Source organism: Drosophila biarmipes, chromosome 4 (genome assembly GCF_025231255.1).
Source record: "Drosophila biarmipes strain raj3 chromosome 4, RU_DBia_V1.1, whole genome shotgun sequence".
NCBI classification, from domain to species: Eukaryota; Metazoa; Arthropoda; class Insecta; order Diptera; family Drosophilidae; genus Drosophila; species Drosophila biarmipes.
Genome location: NC_066614.1, coordinates 1352202 through 1378529, shown reverse-complemented (window position 1 = coordinate 1378529; position 26328 = coordinate 1352202). Strand labels below are relative to the sequence as shown.

General features: G+C 35.7%; 1 protein-coding gene and 1 long non-coding RNA gene across 4 annotated transcripts; both read right to left on the bottom strand.

Moving 5' to 3' along the window:
* Positions 1-76: 76 nt before the first annotated feature.
* On the bottom strand, positions 77-16966 carry LOC108036022 (metabotropic glutamate receptor). 3 transcript variants are annotated; one of them, XM_050886912.1, is made up of 11 exons: positions 16568-16966; positions 15876-16510; positions 15749-15800; positions 14143-14928; positions 11303-11846; positions 9160-9413; positions 8507-8613; positions 6570-6695; positions 5993-6512; positions 5636-5931; positions 77-5036 (listed from the first exon to the last, which is right to left on the bottom strand). In XM_050886912.1, exons 4-11 carry the CDS (start codon positions 14822-14824, stop codon positions 4635-4637), a joined length of 2931 nt encoding a protein of 976 aa, XP_050742869.1. In that variant the 5' UTR covers positions 14825-14928; positions 15749-15800; positions 15876-16510; positions 16568-16966; the 3' UTR covers positions 77-4634. The 3 variants fall into 3 exon arrangements, with proteins under 3 accessions (XP_050742869.1, XP_050742868.1, XP_016967440.1); XM_050886911.1 differs by lacking the exon at positions 15749-15800 and having other exon boundaries at positions 15876-16966; XM_017111951.3 differs by lacking the exons at positions 15749-15800; positions 15876-16510 and having other exon boundaries at positions 16681-16966.
* Positions 16967-24163: 7197 nt separating this feature from the next.
* Positions 24164-26070, bottom strand: LOC127010938 (uncharacterized). The gene is made up of 3 exons (XR_007763871.1): positions 25933-26070; positions 25566-25853; positions 24164-24331 (listed from the first exon to the last, which is right to left on the bottom strand). It is a non-coding gene; the product is annotated as an uncharacterized LOC127010938 (long non-coding RNA).
* Positions 26071-26328: the final 258 nt, after the last annotated feature.

Sequence of the window (26328 nt, the reverse complement as noted above, 5' to 3'; positions counted from 1 at the left end):
ACTTTGAAATGGCAAAAAAAGTGATTTTTCCTTAAACTAATCGTAGGTAAATCCAAATCGTTTATAGGAATTCCACCATTGTTTAACATTTTTTAACTGTCTGTATATAAGTTATTAGGTGTGTGCGACACACGAACATAATACTTACGTTAAAGGTCAGCTTACCTACGACTAGCATTAAGAGGAGTAATTATCTATAGACAAACACGATATGATAATGGCTTTAAATTAGTTATTAACTCTAAAGAAAAATAAAATTTTTTTAAAGTAATTAAAACATTTTATTTTTAAAGTGAGGCAGAAATGAGAACACTTTCATTTTAAAGCTGTTAAGCCAATCCCAGTTTTAAATACATACGTGCGAATTCGAATTTTCTAGATTTGTTTTAAATCTTACTTATATCAAACCTATTGAGTTAAAATTTTTACCACTAAATTGATATTTTGTAATTTTTCAGTTTTCGTTTTTATTGGTCTTAAAAGCCATCCTTTATAAGTTAATAAACACACTGTGGAATCAATTTTAAATACGGAACATGTGCATCAAAACATTCCATCTCCGGTTGGATGGCATCAGCTTTTCTTGCAACATCAGCAGCATCCGTCACGGCAACAACTTAGGCATAGAATGATATATGGAGAGATGCACCGGCAATCGAATACACAAATGTGTTTCAAAAAAGTTTATTGTGTCATGTTTATTGAGAAACATATATTTAATATAAAAACACCTCTTAACGAGGTATAAATATAGTGACGATCGCACTTTCAACAAACAAAAGTACTTATTTCGATTCACTAAATAAGTACAGTTTATACATTGTTTTCATCCGGCACGCTTTATTAAAAGTTTTCAATAGTTTTTATAGCTGTCAAACTAGCTAGTTTTTCGAAAAGTGGTAGAACAACTAGGTCGATAGGGGGGCAATGGTGGTGGTGGTAATTATCCCCACCGGCCCCAACAAATCACATTTTTAAAATTTTAACTTTTACATTTTCATTTTCCTTTTCTCCCAAACCAATTAATTTTTTTTAACGTCTTGGTATGCAATTCTTTTAGTTTTTGCAATACATTTTGATTGATGTATTACGCGAAACAATGGGACGACTACAGTAGGTTTTCATTTTGTGTATATATAGTAGTCGCCTTCCCACACCCTCCTGGTGCTCTTTGTCACTACGTGGGCCGCCGTGCACATTGATACCAGTTAGTAGTAAAGTAAACTGAATATATTTTGATTATTATTTATAAATAAAATTTGCACCCCATATACTAAAAACTACCACTGAAAGATTGTTTACAATTTTTTTCTTATATAAAAAGAGGGTATAATGGCAATTATATACGTCAGCTGTTCTATACATTTTGTAAAATAATAAAGGCGAATATTCCGATCCTATAAAGTATATTTTATTCGTTTCTGTGCCGTTTACCCATTTTAAAAGTTATCGATTTAAAACTTTCCCAATAGTTAACAAACCTTATATATAGGAACAGTAATCCTACTTCTCACATATTATACATGTTGAACTTTTTATGCATATCCTAACCAATGAGAAAACTTTTGATATATTTGTTATTTATTTTGATGTTATTTGTCGTTGGGTTGTCGAGAACTTCCATTCCGCTTGGAGCACAATTTTATATTGTCTACCAATAGACGTGCATACCCTTGCAGAGGGTATTATGATCTAGACGATATTTTTCATGTCCGTGTGTCCGTCCGTTTCTACGAAAACTAGTTTCTCAGTTTTAAAGCTATCGAGCTGAACTTTCCCAAAAGTCTTCTTTCCTTTGCAGTTAGTATGTAAGACGGAACCAGTCGGACAGGGCTACTATATCTTATAGCTCCCATAGAAACAATTGCAAAACAAATTTTAAAAAATTATAACTTCGCTGTTTTCTCCTCCTACGCTTGGAAATAACATGTTTTAAGAGAGTCTGAATTTCGTATTAAATTTTTTCAAAATTGGACGACTATATCATATAGCTGTAATGGTAACAATCAAAAAATTGATGGGAAAATATTCTGAAAAAAATTATATGTTTGGTGTTTTTTAACATATAACCCCCTTGAAAATAGCACTTTTTATAGCTGTCATAGGAACGATCGGAAAATTGGTGGGAAACTAATATGATACAAATTATAGCTTCGGTATTATCTTATAAATATAAGAATACCATTTTTTATATATTTAAGAATTTCGAATTAAAATTTATAAAAATCGGACGACTCTATCATAAAGCTGTCAAGGAAATGGCAGAGAAATAATGAAGTAATTTTTTTTAATATCACAGAAGCCAGCAACAGTCCTTAAAAATTAAACATGGCGTTACAAACTTTGACTATTTATTATAACTGCAAGGGTATACAACTTCCTTTCTTGTTTTATTTATTATATCTTAGGAAAAGTGAAATGTAGTCGATATGATACAGTTTTATCAGCCTAAAATCATTATGTGATCTTAAAAAAAGTAAATTTTCACTTTTTATACCTGTTACTCGTAGAATAAAATAATTAATTTACAGTCGTCTGAACAAATGTAACAAAAAGCGTTTCCTACTCTATAAAGTAAAATGTAATCTCTATAGAGATATGGCTAAATGGCTAAATAAATATATATTTTTTTTTATATTCATGATAATTAGACGAGTGAAAATAGTCATGTCCGTTTCTAGGCAAACGTTTGAAGCTGTCCGACTTTCCAAAAGTCTCATTTCTTATGCAGGATCGGAAAACTATATCGAATCGGGTAGGAAAGGTAAAACAAATAACCTTTACTGCATTGCAAACTAGTGACTGAAATAATTATAACCTTATAAATATAAATCATACTATCTTTATCTTTTTTTTTACATAGTAATGTGGCGAAGACAAATTATAGTGTTAGGGCGTTTGTGGGCATTAAAGTTTTGAGTTTAAAGACTTTTTTGGTTGTTGGTACGAGTTAGTGTGGTCCCTTAATTTATGATGTCATACTTTCCGAGAGATCAGCGTCTATAGGGTCGATTTGTTTTAAACCTTTTTTCGATTCATTGATAGCTATCGATGAGAGCTATACATTTCTGTTAATGTTTATTCTAACATTGAAAATTAGGGAGCCACCCTGACGAAACAAAGTTTCGCTGTATTTGAAAATAGAATCTGCATGGACATGGTCAGATAAACATGTTTCTAGTAAATTAATTTGAATATGGCACGGAAAAATGGAAACAATTGCTTTATTTCTACTGAAAACAAGAAAAACGCTAAAAAAAATTATATATTTTTTTTTAAATTTTATTTTCTTTACATTTTTAAATTTTTTACTTTTTACTATTTATTTACAGTCCGTGGCAGTAGGTATTGACAAGCGGATTAAGATCCACTGATTAACGAAGCGCTTAAGAAAGGTGTGGGAGGGCGACTTCCTTATATTGTATTAAATTATTAAAAGAAAATTTATAAAATATGACATTTTTAGGCGGTTGAGAATATAGGCCACATTTTATTGGCCTTGTTGTATTTTTACCGAAAATACGCGTCGAATGACACCCCAATTGTTTAAATCCGAAGAGAGAGAGTGACACCCTGCTGAAATACACCTGCGAGATATCAGTGCTTAAATGTACGATTTTGATCGGTTTGTGGGCATGACAACTTTTTGTTTTGGTAAATTGATTTTCAATCCTACATATAAGCTGTTGGACTTCGGCAATGTTGTTTACAATCCTTTAAAATACGATTTTCAGGCTCCTCATTCGACCCTCCCTGATATACATATTGAACTGCAAAATCTAAAAGGATTGTATAAAACAAGTACATGTACATTTTCTGCAGCGTTTGTTTTATTCAGCAAAATGCCACCGCTCCTCTAACTCCAATAACGCTAAAGTCTGACAGCCTTCCTCCTTTTTGAAGATTTTTTTTCGGTGTATCTAAATGTTGAAAATTGTACCCAACGTAATGACTAAATAAGTTAAACAGACTTTGGCATGGTCAGTATTACATCTAAAGTCCGCAAGGTACCGTGGCGCTAGCATCAGTGGTAAGTGCCGCGCAAATCAAAATGCCTGGCAATTTGATTTTATATGAATCAGATTAATGGGTATATAACAGTCGAAGGCCTCGACTTTATTGTTTCTCCTTGAAGGATTAGGAGGTGTTATTGCTTAATATATACATAGTTGAAAGAAATAAGACTAAAACTGAATGAAAACAACAATCCAGTTAAATCAGGAACATGGTTCTCAAAGTTGAAAACGCTAATAAATAAGTATTCTTATTTTTTAATGTACAATTTTTCTTAATTAGTGATGGGAAAAAATTATTTCGAAATTCTTTAGAACCTTAACATTTTGGTTAAAACAACAATTTCTTGAGATTCTTTATCCGAGATGAAATAGACTACCTATTTTGGCGAATGGGAGCGCTGCTTAATATATAAATCTCTACAGATTTTTCTTACACTTAACTATTCCAGTATATGGTTATTATTCTACTTTAATCGTGATATTATAAGTTTCGTTTCGTGTTTAACTAGCGAAGTATAATCTAAATTAAAGATGTACATTTCCATAGGATAACTAGTCTTTTCTAAAAAGCATCGGTTGTCGACCAATATTCAAGTGTGATATTCCTCGGCTTAAAATTTAATTTTTTACTCGGTTGCAGAATGCCTCAGCACATTCGCATTCCTCGGGCATGAATTCGCCATTACTATAATCACTGCTTTTGTGAACAACAGCTGATTGGCCCGAAGGCTCGTCAAGATTAGAGCTGTTTTGTGTTTGAAGGGCACTTGATGCTGTAGTACCCAACGCCCCTCCTGTCGGTACAGTGTTGCCTGCCTGTGTGCGACTATATACGGAGCTGCTGGGCGCACCCTGAGCTCCAGTTGCAGCTGAACGCCTGTAGACGGTGCTGTTCATGGTTAACTTACGGACGTTTTTATCCGGGTGAAAGACGAGGATGTACACCTTGGGTGAATACAAACAAACAAGAGCAACTGATGCACTCAGACTTATTGAAATACATAACGTAGTAGTTTGCACCTGAAAAATAGAATTGTTAACATATGTAGCAACTGTTTTAAAGTGTAAAACAACTTAAAGCAATAATGAACGCAGTAGGCGATTCCAATTTGTTTAGGCACTACTTAGAATTAATCTCGAAGGCGGTAAATTCGATAGCCATTATTATGTTTGGGACTGTATAAAGGCTCTGAAAGATTTAATTTTGACTTCAGGTTTATATGATTTTATTATAAGTATAAAAACGTAAACACTTAGGGAAAACACACAGCATTTCGGAATCTAAAGTTATTAGCAGAGCTTGTTTGAAATTATAACTACTTAATGAAAAACCGGAAGACACCTTGTAGTCGAGTTCGTTGATTATCAGATAGGGCATTTGGCGGCATCTTCGCTTTTTTAAAGATATCTGCGTTCATACGGACAGGCGGACATGGCTAGATCGATTAGGCTATTAATCTAGATCAATTTTAGGTTAAATTAGTACATACTGTTGAAAAAAAAAGATCAATTGTTAAAATTCTTTGGTTGATATTGATCATTTTTAATATTTTCAATTGTGTAGTAAAGAAGAAATTGATTATCACGGTGCGAGTAACAACAAATTAGGACAAACATACCTCATAAGAATTTCCAGTTCCAAAGTATATGGGTACAAAAGCTAGCCAGATTATACAAGTGGTGTACATAGTGAATCCAATAAACTTTGACTCATTAAAATTTTCTGGTATTTTCCTCGTTTTAATAGCATAAACTGTGCATATTGTTATGAGAATCATATTATACAACTGTGAAAAAAGGAAGGACATGTCCTGTATTTTGCACTTAAGGATCACTTCTGTTCGGTCTGGATAATAGAAACGAGTTCCTGGAGGTTCAACTACCATCCAAATCATGGTGATAAGAACCTGTATTGCTAAGAAGTCATAATGTAATATTATTCCTTAGCTTAGCTTAAGTTAAATTTCATATCTTACCGATTAAAGAGGCTGTTATTACCACCTGGGATTGTGGACTAATATACTTAAGGCGCTGAGCTGATTTAGATGCAGAGTGAAATATTCGTGAAATCCTATTTGTTTTTGTTAGCAGAGCACTATAAATTATGGAAAAACCAACCCCTATACCAAACCTCTGCAGAACACATGAAGCAATTGTTGGTTTAGCTATCAGCGCAAAGGTATTACAGTAACAAACCAAAATACCGAAGAGAAGAGTATAGCTTAGCTCCCGTCCTGACGCCCTTACCAATGGAGTATCGTGATTTTTTGCAAATAGTAGCATTACTATAATTGTCACAGCAATACCGAATATTGCTATGGCCATGGGTATTAGAGCAAATAAGGAGTTCCATCGCATGTATTGAATATCTAAAGCAAAGCAGGAAAGCTTGTCTGCATAAGGCCAAAGTCCTGGACCGCAGTCCTTACATGTAAACTCGTCATATACGTATTCGAAGGATTCGCAGCTGTCGCATATCCAGCAACAGGTATCTCCCTGTAAGAAACCAGTCGATGATAGAAAAGAACTGTCCTTTTAACCAAAATGAAATACCTGTTGTTTTTTTATCATCCCAACCTCACAAGGCAGCGAACATGCGGAAGTTGGTTGCTCTGCTTCCTTGTTCCATACAACTGTTTCAGAATTTAGTTGCAGTCCATTAAACCATTTGCCAATAACCTAAAGAGTTATTTAAATAATACATTTCTCAAATTTATGTATATTACACGTGTTACTAATAAATAAGCACTGAAGCTAGGTATAATTACACCCAGAAAATGTAGAACGAATGATTTAAGATCAAAAGTTTTTCAGAATGTTCCGAGTCGTACTTATATGAAGTTATAAAAAGGTACGTTTTAAGAATAATAAATCATTTGTACTTAAAAATATAATCACAAAAAGCATGTTTTTAGGGTGGTTCAGATGTTATAGGCGTCCGGACTGTGAGATTTTGTAAAGGAAGGAGATTTTGATAATCAATTATTCAATTCAAATTAATACTTCATGGGAATGCAATCCTAAGAAAAAACGCTTTGTACTTTTATACCTTTGTCGCTATGTTCGACTGTCTCTTCATTTTTATGAACGCTAAGATCTTGATCACTTTAAAAACTAGAATGTTGCGATTTAGCATGAGGATTCAAAGGCACCCATATTTTTTAATTTTAAAAGTAATTTAAATTTGGGAGTGAAATGCTAAGAAAATTCGCTTTCTACTTGTATATCTTTATCGCCTCGCACGCCTTTTTAAATTAAATTGATTTAAACTAATTTCTAGCTCAATTGGTTTCCAATCTCAGCGTTCGTTCTGACGGTTAGACGGCAATGGCTAGATCTTCTGAGCTAGTGACCCTGATTAATACCCTTATCCTGGTCTGATAAATCTAGTATACCCAAGAGAAAACGCTCTCTTTCTCTCGCACTCTTATCAGCAGACTATTTCTGAAGGCAGAGTATAAGGAATGGAGACAAGCTTGTTTTTGGCCAGCGCCGCCTAGCCTACAACGCCAAGTCGCCTACGGCGTCCTTAGCGGCTTGTGACTTGTAATGTGCAATGTGGATTAAATTTTCAAAATGTCACGAACCAGAAGAGTGTGCAAAGGCAATTACTTAATATAGCCGCAGATTCTGCTGCGGCACGATTGGAACGAGTAATAGACAAATCAAAAGGTATATCAAAAACTAAGAAGATTGCGTATTTTAGAAATTGTAAGACTTTAGGAATTTTAAATTGGTTTTGGGAGATAGAAAAGTGAAAGTGAAAAACTTGTATATCTATGTATAAAATTTGACCTGTTAAGACAGACTTTTGGAAATCTACATAAAGCAGCTAGATTTTAAATGCTTACAGCTTCTAAAGAACTAAGTCTTCAGAATCGTGCTATCTGTATAAGAAAAGATTTTCTAATTAAGAAAAGTCATCGTAACACCCTCTGCACGGATATGAACACGTTTTTAATAGGTAAGTGTCGTGACGATCACACACCATCAATAAACAAGGGTTCTGATATAAACTTTTTTTAAGATTGTACATTCTACTAAATACACCTTTTAAAATGCTCTTATTCAACAATCAGCAAAAAAATATACTTTTGATGCGAGAAGATTAAATATTTTGGTGAAGCAGGCAGAATGCACAAGCGCATATTTCGTCACAAATGTTGATATCAGCACCTTTGTATGTGGATGGCTTGTGATCGTCACGAACCCTTGCTTCGTGTTTTTGTTGAACTAATTATAATTTGCTTTTAAATTTGAATGAATAGTCCGATTTCTAAAGTTTGGAAGTAGTTGGACATTGATAAAAAGAATACCACCAGAAACGCGTCTTTTTACCTATGACATACTTTCAGAGAAATACAACAAAAACTTATACGAGTAACTCTACGAGCATTAAAATGGTTATTTATTATCTGATAACGGAGGAATTCGTTGGACAGAAAATGTGTTTCATTTAAATACAATATTTATTGATATTATAATCGTACCTTATACTGATATCCAGATGAGTTTTCCAGACGTTGATAATTTAAAATATCATACCTTGCCAATCCATCGCCCTGACGATCAAACTTGACTTCGCTGCCGGCAAGATCTTTTCGGGTTAAATCAAATCGTAATTGAAGAGTTAATAACAAAATAAAAAGAAAAGCTATAGTCGACTGCCTCGACTATCAGATGCCCATTACATTCTTTGAAATTCAATTAAAAGTAATTCTAGGGAATTTCTGCTGGCGCGGCACACACAACCGATCACGCCACACTACCCACCGGAGGGTATCGATGCCAGTTAAATACTGTTGTAATTAATCAAATATTTTAAAATAATAATAAAATTAGTACAATTCTCATCATTAAGATAGGAAGTAATCTATATACTAAATATTAATTTATTATGAATAAATATCTTTAAATTGTGAGCTTGAAACTCCGATGAATCAACCTGCGCTGTTTAAAAACTGTAATCACAGCGTTCATACGAACAGGCGGACTTGACTAGATGGACTCGGTTAGTAATGATCATCAAGAATATATATACATACTTATATGGTCAGAAACTTCCATCTACCTGGAACCTACTTTTTGACTCTACTCTACGAGTGATAGGTATGAATATTGAAACAAAAAGAAAGAACCCAACCTATAAACGAGACGTTTAACAAGTAGTTGTTGTAAAAATCCTTTCCGTCATAGTTTGCCATGTCGGGACACGCCTGGGACTTCGTATCAGTCGATAGTTTTCTGTACCACACAGACTCACTATGGTGGTGCTTTCGTTGTTCCGACGTTTGGTCGCTTTGTGTATTACAACGATCATTATGTAAATTATGAAGTGCATAGGCAAATGCGTATACAGCATCCACAACAAATTGAGTTTTGGACTCCTGTTCGTATCTGTAAGTAAAAATAAAATTAACAAGAAAGGAAAGTTGTATACCCTTGCACTTATAAGAAATAATCAACTTTAGTAACACCATGTGAAATTTTTAAGGATTGTTGCTGACTTCAGTGATATTAAAAAAATTAATTCATTCATTTTTTTTCAGACCAGTTTTTTTTACATCTATGTATATGTTAGAGTAGTCCGATTGTTATTAAATTGAATTCGAAATTCTTAAAAATATAGAATATAGAATTATATTCCCAATGCTATAAGCTAATATGTCAAAGAGGCCCAAAGCTTTAATTTGTTTCATATTATTTTTGCAGCAATTTTCCGATCGTTCCTATGACAGCTATATGATATAGTAGTCCGATTTTGATACAATTTAATTCGGAATTCAAAACTAATAAAAAATTGTTGTTTCCAAGCTTAGAAGGCTGCTTGTTGAAAAGCACCGAAAAACATCGATCGTTTCTGTGGCAGCTATATGATATTTTGATTTTGATAAAATTTTATTCTAAATTCAAAACAATTAAAAAATGTTATTTCCAAGCGTAGGAGCTTATATGTTAGAAACACCGAAGATAAAATTTTTTCATTTTATTTTACCACTAATTTTCCGATCGTTTTTATGGCAGATATATGATATAATCGTCCGATTTTTATAAAATTTAATTTAAAGTTCAAACCCAATTAAAAAATGGTATTGTGGTTATATGTTTAAAACAACAAAGATATAATTTTTTAAATTTTGTTTTCCGAATATTTTTATAAAAGCTATAAGATATAGTGGTCCGAGCCGGCTCGTTCCGACTCATATACTACCTGCAAAAGAAAGAAAACTTTTAAGCTATAAAGCTAAGAGACTAGTTTGCGTAGAAACGGACGGACAGACGGACGGACATAGCTAGATTGAATCATCTAGTAATGCTGATTAAGAAGGAGACGTTTCCATCCATATACATATACATATACTTTACGGGCTGGAAACGTCTCCTTTAGTGCGTTGAAATCATGTTACCCTCTGCAAGGGTATAAAAATGCTTGAGTATTTAAGAAGTATTTGTGAAAATGACATGACACTATCAATTAAAGCCAACATTTTGATTCTAAATAAATTACTACATTATTTGTAAAAGCTTTTTTGACCCTATATTATGTCATTATGACAACATCCCTATGTTCTTCGATACCGATAGTGTTTTTTTTAATTGTTTGAGCTTTAAAATAATATCAATCAAAATATATGGCAAAAACTAAAAGGATTGAATGCTATGTTTTTAATTTAAATTTGGGAGGAAGAGCGGTAAAAGTTTAAAAGTAAAAATTTAGAATAAATGATCTGTTGGGGTTGGCCGTATATAAAACTGTCGATTGAAACCTCATTTGTTAAAATCGGATGCTCCGTTCATTGCAAACAAAGATTTAAACCGATTTCTGAATGAATATTTAATTTGGTTTTTTACTTTACAAAATTACCATCTTTTAAAAATTTGAATTTCTTTTAAAGAACACATAAGGTCTCTAACTTTAAGTAAAATAAATACCAATATCAAGAAGAGATGTTAGCTTTGGCAAGCAGAGGTTTGCGTTCTCTTGCCGTTATTAGAAATATTCAATGTTATTAACACCATGTTTAATTTCTAACTATTGTTATAAAAATGAACAATGGAAACCAATTTCCAAGCTTAGGTTATATGTTAAAAAACGCCGAAGATATAATTTATTTCCTGTTATATATATTATATTATACCTATGTATATAGTAGCCAGCTTAGTTATAAGTTAGAAGGTTGATGCATTATAAGGAAATATGCAAGGGATTAAATTACATGCTTTTGCAGAGTTATAAAAAGGGTACAAACGAAGTCACATTCTTAATACTTCTATTGAAAACGTACCCAACTTTCTCAGATAACCGAAAGCTATCTTCGCATGTTGTTTTAGACTTGGTAGCGATCTTTATCTCAGTGGAATCGATACTGGTTGGGGAATTTGTTTGATCCGACACTGGTTCGAGAATGCAATTGAACGTGTCCTCCCAGTACTCAGCAAACCACGGGTTCCTTTGATTTGTTTCCGGCGTCAGCTGCATCATATAGTGATCAAAATCTTCGATTATTTCCGACTGTAGTTCTACAGTTATAGCGCCCTCGGCAATATCCTCCAAGCCTTCAAGAAGTTTTTGTTGCTTGCCCCAACCGTCACTTGCTATCCAGTGAAACGGTTGTGATAAATTAGCGCGCTTAGCTGCCTGAAGAATGCGGCGCGCATCCTCGGCTCTTGTAAAGAGTACAACTCCGCGGGCGTTGGGCTTCTTTTGAAGTTTGCCAATTATTAAGTCAAAAACTTTATCGTCTGCTGCGCTTGGCACTTTCTCGGCTACCGCTATGCATACGTGCCGTTCGGTGGCTTCCTTGTGAAAAGCTTCAATCCCATATTCACCTAGAAATTGATTTAAACATATTCAGATTATTTGTTGTGACTTATTGGTTGACTAGGCTAAATAAATGGTTTAGTTGTTAAAATTGTACCAATTTATTCCAAATAATTAATCTCCAAGAAAATAGAAGTTTACCTATAACATTTCGAAATGTCCGAAAAATTGTTCTTTAACAAATAAGCTTGTTGATTTATTTAATTTCTTATCTATACTTATACCACAAACAGAGGAAAAGCCCATTGTACCTGTTGGAATTAAATGATGTTACCAGAAGCAAGAAAGAAAGCTAACTGAGGCAAGCCGAAGTTGTTTTTGCGAATAGATCCTGAATGTATATTTTACTTTTACAATATTGAAATTAAATATATAAAAACAAAATTAATGTATACTTTTGCCAAAAATAAAAAAAAACAATTTTTGTATAGTTTGACATTAATCTGCAAATCTTCCTTAGCAGCTATAAATAGATTCTATATAGCGGAAAATAAGATTAAAAATAACGAAGTTGTAATTGTTTTCTTATTGTTCTACCTATAAATGGTATCCGATTGTTCCTATGATAGCTTTATGACATTTTAAAAACATTAACGGAAACTAACTCCTGCAAGCCGAAGTTTCTTTTGTAGCAATTTTTACAAAAACTAAAACTTATTACAAAACTATTCGATCTAGCCATTCTCGCCTGTCCATCCGTCTGTCTGTCTGTTTCTACTCAAACTAATCTCTCAGATTTAAAGCTATCGGAACCAGCCGGATCGGACAACTATATCTTATAGTTCCCATAGGAACTATCGGGAAAAATGTTTAAAAAATTATATCTTTGGTGTTATTTGAAATATAAACTCCTACGCTTTTTTTTTTACTTAGTTCTTAATTTCGAACTAAATTTTTTTAAAATCGGGCGACTATACCACATAGCTGCCATACGAACGATCGGAAAATTGGTGGAAAAATAATATGAACATATTATATCTTTGGTGATTTTTAACGTATAACCTTCTTAACTTGGGAATAAGAAATATTTTATTATTATTATTATTAATTATTTCAGAATTTCGAATTGAATTTCTTCAAAAGCGGACGTCTATATCACATATTTTAACATATAACCTCCTACGCATGGAAAAACATGTTTTAATTAGCTTTGAATTTCTGATTTAAATTTATCAAAGTCCGGTGACTCTATCATATAATTGTCATAGGAATGATCGGAAAATTGGTGGGAAAATAATATCAATCCAACAATCCTTAAGAATTGAACATGGTGTTACTAACATTAATTTTTTTTATATCTGCAAAGGTATTAAAACTTCGGCTTGGCGAAGTTAACTTTCTATCTTGTTTTTTTTAAATTTATTTAAAGTTCTGAAATATGAAAAAAATATATTTCCCAAGGTAGAAGTTAATAAGACAACGACGATTACTTTTTATACGCGTTACTCGTAGAGTAAAAGGGTATACTAGATTTGTCGGAAAGTATGTAACAGGCAGAAGGAAGCGTTTCCGACCCCACAAAATATTTTTTTTTTTGGATCAGGATCACTAGCTGACTCGATCTGGCCACGTCCATCTTTCCGTTAGAAACAAAATTTAAAATGAAATGTATTGATCTCGTCAATACCTATCGTTTGAGCCCAAATTTTGACACGCCCACTCTAACGCCCACAAACCACACAAAGCTGTGCCGGCCACAGTTTTCATGCTAGAACAATTATGTTTCTGAAATGTATTCATCTTATCAATACCTTCCGATTGAAAGGTCTATGGATTGATCTAGATCTCCAAAAAAAAGGTTAAACGGATAATCATAAATTGAAAGACGTCTGTTGACTGCTAATCAAGACGTGCACAACTTTAAAGTTACCGTCCATACGAACCAAACAAGCCAAATTTTGAGGAAATTTATGGTAAAATTATGTTAATTTTATGTGCCATGGCTTTGCATTGTCTAAAAATTGGATTTCAGTATTGACCAACGTAAGGATGTTCATGTTATTCCCTTAGAAAGCGTTGTGTTGTTTAAAACCAAACATCTTTTTTTAATTGTTCTTAATAAAGTATAAAGCGAAATTATAAGTTTCCTAAAGAATACATGCGACAACGCACAACTCACACTTTTTGTGTATTTGTTCACTAGTGTTCTTTACGTATTAATTTACGAAAAATATGGCATACAAATTTATTTGTACAGAATAATTTGTATAGTTTACTTTAAATCAAATAAAAAACTCGATTTTTTCTAATATTTATGTTTTTTAATTTGATGAAGATATTTATTTACACCCTTTAAAGACTTACCATAAGATCCCTCCGAGTGTATCGTGGATACATAGGACCAATTAAAATTTTTGAGTATATCTACAAGGGCTACGGATTGAAAAGTGTCTGGCGGTACTGTTCTAGCAAATAGATCAAATCGTGATTTGTCCGATAGCGTTTTAGCAGTTGATGCCGGTGATATTTGGGGAATATGAAACAGACGCAGCAAGTTGGCTACTTGCAGAGACACTGAACTGTAGGATCCACCAATAACTCCGAAAACGGGTCCCGATGAAGCGTTTTTTCTTATTTGTGGGCTTGACGAATCTGAACACTCAAACACAGAAGTGTCCAAGTTGTTGAGGGAAGCTCTTACAAACTGAAGTGACTGGTTAAGGGCATATGTGTCCCTCGAACAGGTGTCAAGTATATGCACCCCTATCGTTATTCCGGGAAGAATATTAGAGTCGTTATTTACGCGATCTATAGCATAGAGCATTGCCTCCAGGCGTTGTACTCCTCTGTTATATACTTTTGGTCCACATGGAGCACCTTCACCTTTTTCATGGACGGGAAATAACCCACCAAGTATTATATCGCCAGGCAAAGACACCGACACAGTGTCCTGAGTATGTACGTTATTAAGACTCTTTAAGTTGGCTACTGGACTCAGCATCAGCATGATGGCCAGAATTATAATTTTGTCTCTTGTTAGTTTCATCTTCAGTTTTTTTTTTCTTAACTTTTTAAGACCACAACGTTAATAGCATTGCATTGCTTATACTTGCTGATCTTATAAAGAAGTTTTCCAATGAAATCCTGAAACTAGAATATATATAAAAAATTTATAATTTATAAAGCAATGTTGAAAATTATTATTACACTAAACCTAGAACCATATCATTCAAAACATGAAATCAAACAAAAACGCTGTAGTCGAGTGCCTCCCGTTACTCAGCTTGAGAGAGCAAAAGGAAAATAGGGATATATAAGCAGGAAAGCAAAACTGTAAAGCGCCCCCAACGGCTGTTTCGGTATGTGTGGGCGCAAAACAGTTTTAAGCGTTTTACCCGTTTGGGTCGTTAGAGTGGGCGTGTCAAACATTTTTTTATTCCAATCGAAAAGTATATATAAGGCAAATACATTTCAGCAAAATAACCTTTTCTGGCATAAAAACTGTTGCTACCATAGTTTTGGGAGGTTTGTGGGCGTGAAAGTGGGCGTGGCACATCAATGGTCAATCGATAACAATAATGAGACAAATATATTTCACTTAAAATTTTTTTCTATTATAAATTTTTTTCTATAATCTGCATACCAAGTCTGACTGCTCTAGCTCTAGATTTCGAGATCTCAGCGTCCATACGGACGGACGGACAGACGGACATGGCTAGATCGACTCGGTTTCTGATCCTGATCAAGAAAATATAAACTTTATGAGGTCGGAAACGCTTCCTTCTGCCTGTTAAATGCTTTCTGACGAATAGTATACCCTTTTACTCTACAAGTAAGTGATATCATTTTTGTTGACGCGCTAGAACTGTCGTGTCAATAAATTAACAGTAATGCCAAAATTTAATTTTTCTAAAAAAAACTAGTTTTTAATTATAATCTCTTTTTTTCTCAGAAAATCTACATAACTTACTTAAAATTCATCTGTTTCGTTTCGTTTGAACCAATAGGATATTGCGGCTATACTATATCCCACAAAACGATAATAGTGACGATCGATATTAACTTCTGTGGATAAAATGTATTAAGAAACTACAAACCTTTAAACTGTTCACATTCGGCACGTTGCAATATGCTTGTCACATTAGCTCTCTCTCCTGGTGCTCTTTCTCACTAGGTGTACTGCCGTCCACAAGGATTTACGTATGCTTTTAATTGCATGTTTTCATTTTGTTTTAATATGCAAGAGTATATCTACTTCGGCTTGCCGAAATTAGCTTCGCTGTCTTTATTTTGCTTTATGTAAATTATACACGCTTACACTGCAAAGCTTTGTCGTTCGTCTGGTTCGTGTCAGCGGTTAAAGTCGTACTCAATAATCGGAGCTTGTGGGCACAAGATGAAACGAATCGGAAAAGCTTCCGTTGCAAGGACTTTACCAAGAAGTACCGACAAGAATGGTACTGAGGATGGCGTTACTTCGAAGCTGTGGGAGCAATGTGTGTTAGCGAAAGCCCGAAGGAAAAAATACATTCATACACATCTGCATATTAATTCTATGTGCTCGAAGTTATTGTAAACTGTTGTATTTTATTTTATACAATTTTTGTGTGCATTTTATTTGTACATAAGTACTTCAGGAAAGTAAGCTGAACTGTTTTTTGAAATTGTTTTGTTGTTGACTATTATCCATTAAACTTGCATTTATGTTTATTGTCGTACGTTTTTATCACTTCTGTAAAGTAGTTTAATTTTTCCGTAGACAAGTTAAATTCAGACATTATTAAATTACCTTCGCTCCTGCTTTCAATAGCAACTTAAAAGTACTTATACAACTTTAAGCGCAAACTTTTTTATTTTTGACTATATATTGTGTGACACGCGTACGTCTTGTCTTAGCATTACCAGTAGGTTGACTGATTTATCCATGATAAGCCAACACGAAAACAGTTCTTGTAGGGGCAGCAGCAGCACAACAACAACCAAAAAATCAGCACCATCAGCGGTGGCCAAGGAAAAGAACAACAAAGGCAGCAGCCATCTACAACAGTCCTTCTAACTGTCCATCTCTCACGAAGCTCGAGAGAAAAAGCACCACAAGGGCAGCATACAAAAGAGAACCGACCAAATACCAATTCTGGTCTGTTCAACTAATTTTAATGGCTGTGACCGGGCTTATCTTAAGAGAGTGTTTTGTTCGTGCGGTTTCTCTTTAGCTCACTTACAATCCCGTTACGATTTTTCACCACGCTTAGGTTGCCTTCGATTTGCAGTGCGGGCACACTAACGTGCGTTTCCTATCGATTTTGAAATAAATGAGTTTATCTTTAGGCCGAAAGAGGGCTTGCAATATCAGCAATAATCTGTTTTACCTAGCAGTCCGCTTAGTGACGAAGCGCACCAGGAGGGTGTGTAATGGCGAGTGTTTTGAGTGACACATCTATCGTAAGGTATTGCAAAAACTAAAATAATTGTATACCAAGGCATTAAAAAAATCAATTGGTTTGGGAGAAAAAGTGGTGAAAGTGTAAAAGTTAAAATGTAGAACATTTTATCTGTTGGGGCTGGTCAGTTTGTCCGTTCCGTTCGTCAGTGTGTCCCAAAACGTTAGTTTAGAGTAAGGCAAATTATAGACGATGTTTAACAGCTCAATACAAGAAACATTAGAAATGACTTTTTGAAAAACTAGATAGTTTGGCGGAAAAAAGCTATAATAAGCTAAATTTTGTATACACATATCTTGTGAACTAATAAATCTACAGGCTTGTGCTATACGTCGTTAGAAAAATATTTCGAAATACTATGTATGCCTTTTAAACACGATTTATCTAAATACTACCGTTTAAAAATTAATGGGCCAAAGTTTTTTATTTAGTTTTTGTTTTATCCTTTTTCTTATTTCTTAAAAACGGTTTTAACGATTTTAAATAAAATGTTAAGGTGTATAGCCCTTGAGATTCCTCAACTTTTAACGTATGACACATTTTTGTAAAAATGACCGTTTAAAAGTTTTTAATTACCAAAAATGGCCACACTTACCAGTTCAGAGCATCTTACACTGTCTGAGTATTTTTTCGTTTTTAGCAAACATGCACGGTAGTTAATTAAAATGGGACGTTTAGTTTTTTTAGTTTTTATTTTCATATTTTACAATACGTTTTTTGAACAAAAATACTTTGTTTGGAAACGTTCGTCCTTTTGTAATTCACTGGGCGGTATATGCGGAATAAAAATATTAAAATAACAAACCGTTCCAATCCACCTTAACGGAACGCTTCAGTACTTAAAAAAAACAGTCTATGAGTCTGGCAACACCAGCTTTGTGTTTACATACATATGCTTGTCTTATCGTTTGGTAATTTTATTTGCTACATGCCAGAAAATAACAATCTGAAGTCTGTCATATCTTATTTATATGATCCTAAAGATCATATGGAACTAAAACTAAAAAAAAAAAAATAAAATGGCTATCTAAAATATAGCAGCTGTTACAGGTCGCGGAGCAGTGAGCTGAAGGCCGGCAGAAGTATGCAGCGGTGGCAAATAAACACCAGCCAAGGGGGGTGCTGCACTTTGCTGGTACCCCGTTCACGACCACAGCAATAACATTTGTAAGGAACCACATTTCCTTATATTGTTTATTTGTCCGCCAGCTGCTCCTGAAGTCCATAATCGTAGTAAGCGGCTTCGTGTTTTGCCAGCGTGCAGAGCCGCCGCGCGGAACTACCCTGCAGTACTATTGAGCGCTGAATAAGCGCCGAATCACTGAGCGCTCATTAAGTGCTCAATTTCTTTGAAAATTACTGCTTATATTAACGCAGGCATGTCCTATGATTTAGCAGTGCTAGACAATGAGCACAGACTCAGTGCTTTTTGAAGCACCCTTTCGTGCCTATTTAGGTAAAAGGAAGAACACGGGCTTAGCAGAGGTTGAACGCTTATTTAAGCAGGACACAAGGCACAGGTTCATATAAATATAAAAACAAATTTTGGTTATATTTATTATTTATTTACTTTTAATTTACTATTCCCGGTGATAACAGGGTCTTTAGCACCTCTTCGCCAGAATCTGGGTTCGCATCGCGTCGCGAGGGGGTCACCTGAGCGACTGCATTAGCATCAGAAAAATTAGTTTTCTGTCTATTGATTTACAAACGAACATGGCTAAATCGACTCGTCAAGTGACGCTGATCAAGAATATATATACATACTTTATGGGGTCGGAAACTCCTCCTTCACTGCGTTGCAAACTTTTGACTAAAATCATTATACCCTCTGCAAGGGTATAAAAATATAAAGTTGCGGAAAAAAGAAAGACTTTTCCAGGAAGTAATAATACGAGAAGTTTGAGATTACAGAGTTTGAAGGTTTAAATCCCAACCATTCGTTTTAAAACAAGTATCTCATATTTTTGGTTCCCAGAAAGTTTGAACTTAAAAGGATTTTAAGATTCTTTAACAGATTCGTAATATTATTTTTCTTTATTAATATGCACCATTTCTTGTTTCTTCTTGTATTCCCAATTTTGTAATGTACATTAACTTGTACTTACTTTCACTGTTAAAAAAATTATTGGTCTCCGGGAGACTTACGTGGGAATAGTTCCGCTAATCCGTTATTGTTCTGTTTTTTTGGGCATGTCCAGTTTGTCTATGAATGTTCCGTTGCACACAAAAGCAGGGTATTTATGGACATGTTCGACTTTGCAAATCGTTATGTAAAAATATAAATTAAAAATTAACTTATTAACAACTTAATGATAAACTTATTAACTAAAAAAAACAATATATATATTAAAAGCCCACACCAATTATTTCATTTGTTTGTACATATTTCCATTTACCAAAAATGTTGCATTATTTAAAATGCAACGGTGTACCAAAGCTAGTCGCTTTAATCGCTCGCTCTATTTGCCTTCACCCGCATTTTTCAGGGAAGACAAATCGTGAGAGAGAGAGAAAAACATTATTTTTGTGCCGAAAGATCGCGGCTGTCATTTGGCTCTGTTGAGTCGCTGGCTGCTCTGCCGACTTTGCAGTCGAGTGCAGGGTACTCTTGCAGGGAGTACTATGATTTCAGTCAGAAGTTTGCAAGGCAGTAAAGTAGACGTTTCTGACCCCGTAATGTATATAAGTTCTTGATCAGCATCACTACACGAGTTGATCTAGCCATCTCCGCCTGTCCGTCCGTTTTAGTCTCTCAATTTTAAAGCTATCGGGCTGAAACTTTCCCAATAGTCTTCTTTCTGTTTCAGGTATAAGTCGGAACCAGCCGGATCGGACAACTATGTCTTATAGCTCCCATAGGAACTATCGGGGAAAAATTTTAAAAATTATATCTTTGGTTTTTCTTAACATATACCTTTCCAAGCTTGGATATAACATTTTTAATTTAGTTCTGAATTTCAAATTAAATTTTATCAAAATCGTACAACTATATCATATAGCTCCCATAGGAACAATTGGAAAATTAGTCGTAAAATAATATTGAAAAATTATATCTTCGGTGTTTTTAACATATAACCTCCTACGCTTGGAAACAACATTTTTTATTTGGTTTTGAATTTCGAATTAAATTTTATCAAAATCGGACGACTGTATCATATAGCTGCCATAGGAACGATCGGATAAGTGGTGGGAAAAAATATGAAACAAAATATATCTTTGGGGCTTTCTGACATATTATCTTATAATATTGGGAATATAAATTGTTTTGAATTCAATTTAATAAAATTATTGATTAATTTTTATAACTGCAAGGGTATACAAACTTCGGCTTGCCGAAGTGAACTTCCTTTCTTGTTTTTAATATTAATTTCTGCTCTTAGGAATATCATTCTTTAAATATTTCCGATTTTTGAATAAAAATGTACAGCTGCCTCAGAACCATCGCACTTCGGATTGCTGAAGATAGTTTTCTTACTTCTTATACCCGTTACTCGTAGAGTAAAAGGGTATCCTAGATTTGTCAGAAAGTAGGTAACAGGCAGAAGGAAGCGTTTCCGACCCCATAAAATATATTTTTTTTGGATCAGGATCACTAGCCGACTCGATCTGGCCACGTCCATCTGTCCGTATGAACGCTGAGATATCGGAAACTATAAAAGCTAGAACTGTCAGACTGGCATGCAGATTTCTGGGGTTCCTGCGTAGGTCAAGTTTGTTTCAGAGAGGTGCCACGCCCACTTTAACGCTCACAATCCGCGAAAAACTGTAGCGCATACAGTTTTTATGATAGAACAAAAATTTTACCTGAAATGTATTTGTCCACTCTAACGCCCACTAACCGCCCAAAACTGTGGTGGCGACAATTGTCATGCTAGAAACATTTTTTTTGCTAAAACTTATTTGTCTCATCAATACCTATCGACTGACCCAAAAAAAATGGCACCGCCCACTCTTACGTCCACAAACCGCACTTAAAACAGAGCGTGTTGTCACGAATCAGCTGATATGAATCGGCTACAATGATGTACAGCCCCGACATGCGGAATCGGATGAGCACCCACACGGTTACCTCAAAAGTCCGAGACATACACTCGGCTGGAGGTTTGAATATAAGGAGCTGGGCCTTGAAGTCTTGAAACATTTGCAGGGCGATTCCTTCGATCTGCAATCGCCAATGGAACTCGGAGTTTCAGAAAAGTGCTCGGTATGTTTTGGAAACCAGGAACTGACATGGTTACATTTTTTTTCAGATTTGCATGAATGAAAAGAAACGACCTTTCGGAAGAAGCCTTGCCAACCAAACGCGAGGTACTGCAAGTGTTGATGTCCATATTTGTACCATTAGGATTTCTATCCTGCTACACTTTTTGCCTCAAAATACTTCTTCAGGAAATTTGGCGTACAGGCATAGGCTGGGACGACATCTTACCAGGACCTCAGCTATGTTTTTGGACGAAATGGAAAGAATTGCTACCCCAAGCTGCATCTATTCAAGTACTTTGTATGGCAGATTTAATTGAACTACATACTTTCGTAGACGCCAGTGAGTTGCAGCTGTGTAACTTTCGTCTAGGAAAAGGGGATGTTATCACTGTCTCACTGATCGCAGCAAGCCACTTTCCATACTCCGCATCGGTGCACGACTATCCTACCAAGTGGGGAAGACTCGCAACATAAGCGTCAATCAATACACCGATTCAAGGACAGTACTTTCCTGGCTGACGATGGAACCGCGTGATTTTCAAGCTTTCGTAATGCACCGCGCAGAAAGAATTCTGGAGACCACAAACGCTGCTCAGTGGCAAGCTTAATGTAGCAGACTTGGCGATAAAGTTTATCAGAAAACCAAACTCGCAAGATCGGGTTAACGGCCCATCATTTCTTCAACAGCCAAAACAGCCCACCTTGTGCCCTTCTAACAAAGTCAAACATGATGAGATTCAAAAAGTGGTCTTGAAAGAAAAAGAAAGGAAAGCATAGTAGTGGTACCATTATACGTTGAGCGCTTTTTTGATTGGAAGCGCTTATACCGGGCAACGGAAACTTATATTTTATATTTGGACATTCTTCCAGCTTGATGCAAAGCTGAGAAAATCCAAAAGAATACCTTCGCTGGGAAAACTTACGTCGAACAAAAACCTTCTATTCAGGAAAGCACAACAAGAAAATTTCCAATCGGTACTCGAGGCTCTTCAATTAATAGGATTCATAAGCCTTGCGTATTGATTGGACTTAATATTTACATAGATAAAGATGGAATAATGCGTACTCTGAAACCATAAATCAAAGCCAAGACCAAATTGTTTTTCCAAAGCGTCACCACATCACTCAACTTGTAGTCAAGGAATTTTACGAAACAAACCATCACATGCCTCACGAGGGAACAATTAATCTAATCCGTACGAAAAGCATGCCAAAGATGCAAAACACTTAGATGGCACCACCGCCAGATAGAGTCGCTAGCCTCAAGAGGCTCTTTACATACACCGGAGTGGATTTTTCCAGTCCAATCCTCGTTAAAGTAGGCCGACACAAAGAAAAACGTTGGGTTGTAATTTTTACATACGAGACAGCCCACAGTCTTGACTCTAGCTCTTGCGTAATGTGCCTGGCAAACTTTATAAAGCGACGCGGGACCAGTTTCGATGAAACTGAAAAAATTGTCAGAAAAGAGCTACAATTTTTGAGTTTGATCAACTCGTTATAAAATATGACAAAATTAAATGGAGCTACAATCCACCTCCTGCACCAAATGGTGTGCAAATCTATTTCCCCGAACGACAATTACAACGACGAATGTCTCAAAAAGTGCAGAATACGTAATACGCGCCCACTGAGCTTCGTTTCCTTGGAGCAGAAGACGATGACTCACTTACTCCCAACCACTTATTGCTAGGATCCGCAGACGGCTTTAAGCCTCCACTTACAAGCGAGTCAAGCCCAAGACAACTTTAGCGCCAACGAACCAGTGGATCTGTTCTGGAGGATGTGGGTGAAGAAATACATGTCTATGATCACCAACCGATCTAATTGGTTTCCCAAACGACATCCCCTGGCCTTTGGCCAAAGAACGAATTACAGAGGTGGTCCTGAGAGGTGGTCACAGCCAAATATGGCCAAGTTCGATCTGCCACTATTAAGACTCAACACGGTTTTATGGTTCGGCCAGCAACCCAAATACTGGGCGTTGCTAAGTAAATGTAAACACCCAATAGCTGTTTACGTGGGGGGAATATTACCGCCCCAGTACATTTCGAAATTTAAAATATCTTACTGTTGGCTCTAAATGTACTGGTCAAGTATTGTATTGGCATTCTTGTGTTCAATTTTAAAAGTCTTGCTAGTGGACATGCCTGGGCAATTGCTGGAAGCTGGAGGTAGGACGTTGGTAACGGGGCGGAAATGGTAGTTATTAGAGTTAGACATTAAAAGTTGTATTAGCAAAGTCCAAATTTGTGGAATGAATAGCAATAGCAACACCGGGTGAGTGCGCTTTTCCATTCTTCGATCAGCCTGAAGCTTCTTCTGAAGATACTTGATTGGTGGAGGCGGAATTCTTTAACTGGTTGCTTACCCGCAGGATATCGCCTAACTGCTACAATATGCTCATTCCGGGAAAGGCCTTATTTAGCTTATTTAGCTGAGTATACCACGATCTTCTGGCTTTTAAAACTGCGCTCCGGGAAGGCTGTCTGGTGAGTCCAGTTTTGCTAGGATAGAAGCTCGGATTGCGCTTTCTGAAATGCAGCGTATCCTGATTTGGTCTACCTAATTACAATCCTGATCTGTTCTGAGCGCCGCTGATAGGTGTGTGCCTGACACTTATTCTCATACAGTTTGCTTAGGAGCACTTCTTATCCAGGTGATAAAGGATTCATTTAAGGGTTCGAACAAAGGTAACTTTGTTTAAAAAATACCAGAAACTCACTCGGTTGTGATTTGACACGACGGCCTGTTTTCGATCCTCCGTCCTTATTTGGTTTATTTCCTTTTCGAGCCAGCTGTCCCCAGGGTAAACCTTAGCACGGAGTCGTCAAGTGTGCACCATACATCCAAATTTGTTTCCTGCGATCCAAAGTTTGCTCACTCATGTTCGCTTGCGCGTCAGGCTACAAAGAACACATTTTAAACACGTTTAGACAGGCACATATGAAAAAAATTTTCGATTTCATTTAATTTGTTTTAGTTTAGTGTTGGCCTGGCGAGCCCTTTTGCCAATAGATGAGCATTGGAAACTGTACAAATTGTAAGGGTACTCCACTTAGGCAAGTAAGAACGCTATAGTCAAGTGCCTCAACTATCAGATACCCGTTACTTAGCTTAAGGAATGGAGATATCTAAGCGAAAAGCGATAGAGAGATTTAAGCTTTAAAACCATTTGTGGGCTTTAGAGTGCGCGTGACAAAATTTGTTTAGGTCAATCGATAGGTATTGATGAGAGAAACACAGCAAAAAAAACCTTGAAAACTGTGGCCACCGCAGATTTGGTCGAATTGTGGGCGTTAAAGTGGGCGTGGCACCCCTCTTAAACAAAATTTGACCTGGCAGGAAGCCCAGGAACATGTGAGACAAGTCTGACTGTATACTGTTGAAAACAGTTAAAAGTATAAATAAATGCATTGTTAAACATTCTAATTTTTTTTTTTTAATTTTTCATACACCAGCAGACTTTTTTTTAACAAAAATTGCTTGTTTTCGTTTTGTTAACAAACCCAGCTGATTGACAATACAGCATTTGGGGATAACTTTCAAAAACTTTTGGGCAATCTACAAAAGTTCGAGGTTTCGTATAATGAAACTAGGCTTAACGTTCAAGTGATTAAAGCAGGCTTAAAAGCCGATTTTTCGAGTCGCTGGTAGCTTCCTAAGATGTTTAGGCTAATCGGTTTCTTCACTTTTTAAATTGATCTAAAAGAAAAACAAGAACAAAGTGATGTTAGTCACAAAATTAAGTTTTTAAAACGCTTTGCAAGAGCTGTTTAGCTTTTCTTTAAGTTTTAGATTAGATAATGTGAACTCAGCAAGCATTTTATCGAGGCAAAAAATTAGTCTTTTTTACATTGACTCTCGAGAAGCACAAATTTTTTGTAACCTTGTTGTCACTTCGACGAAAACCGCGAGCTAACCATAGGAGTAGTTAGGCCTAGTATTCAGATCGGCTAAGAGGTTCGTCGAAACATCTTATTCTTTGCGGTGTGACCGAAGACGCATGTAGCATGGTCTTACTGTCAAGCGGCGAAAAATGTAAGCAATTTAAAAAAAGACATCTGCTGGTGCATAAGAGATACAAATAAATAGAATGCTCAAAGTAATTCTTTTAGTTTTGGTAGTAAGTAATCTTACGCATCCTTCAATGTCACGGATGCTTTGTCATCTTCTCCGTAACATTTGCAGATCAGTTCCGATTTCCAATATGCCAACCTGTTTCGGTTGGCCATTAAAGGGCGGCATTTGTATTCCTTTTAAATCTGTACTGATTTCATAATAGCGCCTTTGCCGTTTTGTTGTTGTTGTTTGTTGTTGTTTTTCCATTGGGTGGACACTGGACACTACCAACAACAGGATGCAATGCTTTTCCTGCAGTATCAGCGGTACTACTCCGTTTTCATCTCCGCTTTCTACATGGACATCCTGCCAGGCATATCCATGCAAAGAATTGGATAAGTTATGCTTATATAAGAATCTTTTTCGCAGAACCATTAATACGAACCCCGACGAGTTGTCCATTGGGTGGACATTGGACACTACCACCAACATGCTTTTCCTGCAGTATCAGCGGTACAACTCCGTTTCCATCCCGGCTTCAACACCCCAAGGCCCATGTTGGCATACTAGGAATGGGAACTGCACTGCAATTTTAGCCAAATTGGCCAGAAAGGAAGATTTCAATTCTAGTTTGGCTAGTTACATTCCACATGCTACGCTGTTGGTTGTTTTGCATTTTTTCGAAGGGACTCACCACAACTCCTTTCGGATTTGGTTTTGTAATGCCGATCAGCTGTTTTTGCTTAAGGGAACAATGTTCCTCTTAAAATTGCAACAGAGATTCTAAGTGGCGTGTGGACAGACTATAATGGAATTTTTGCGTTATTATCGATAAATAAAA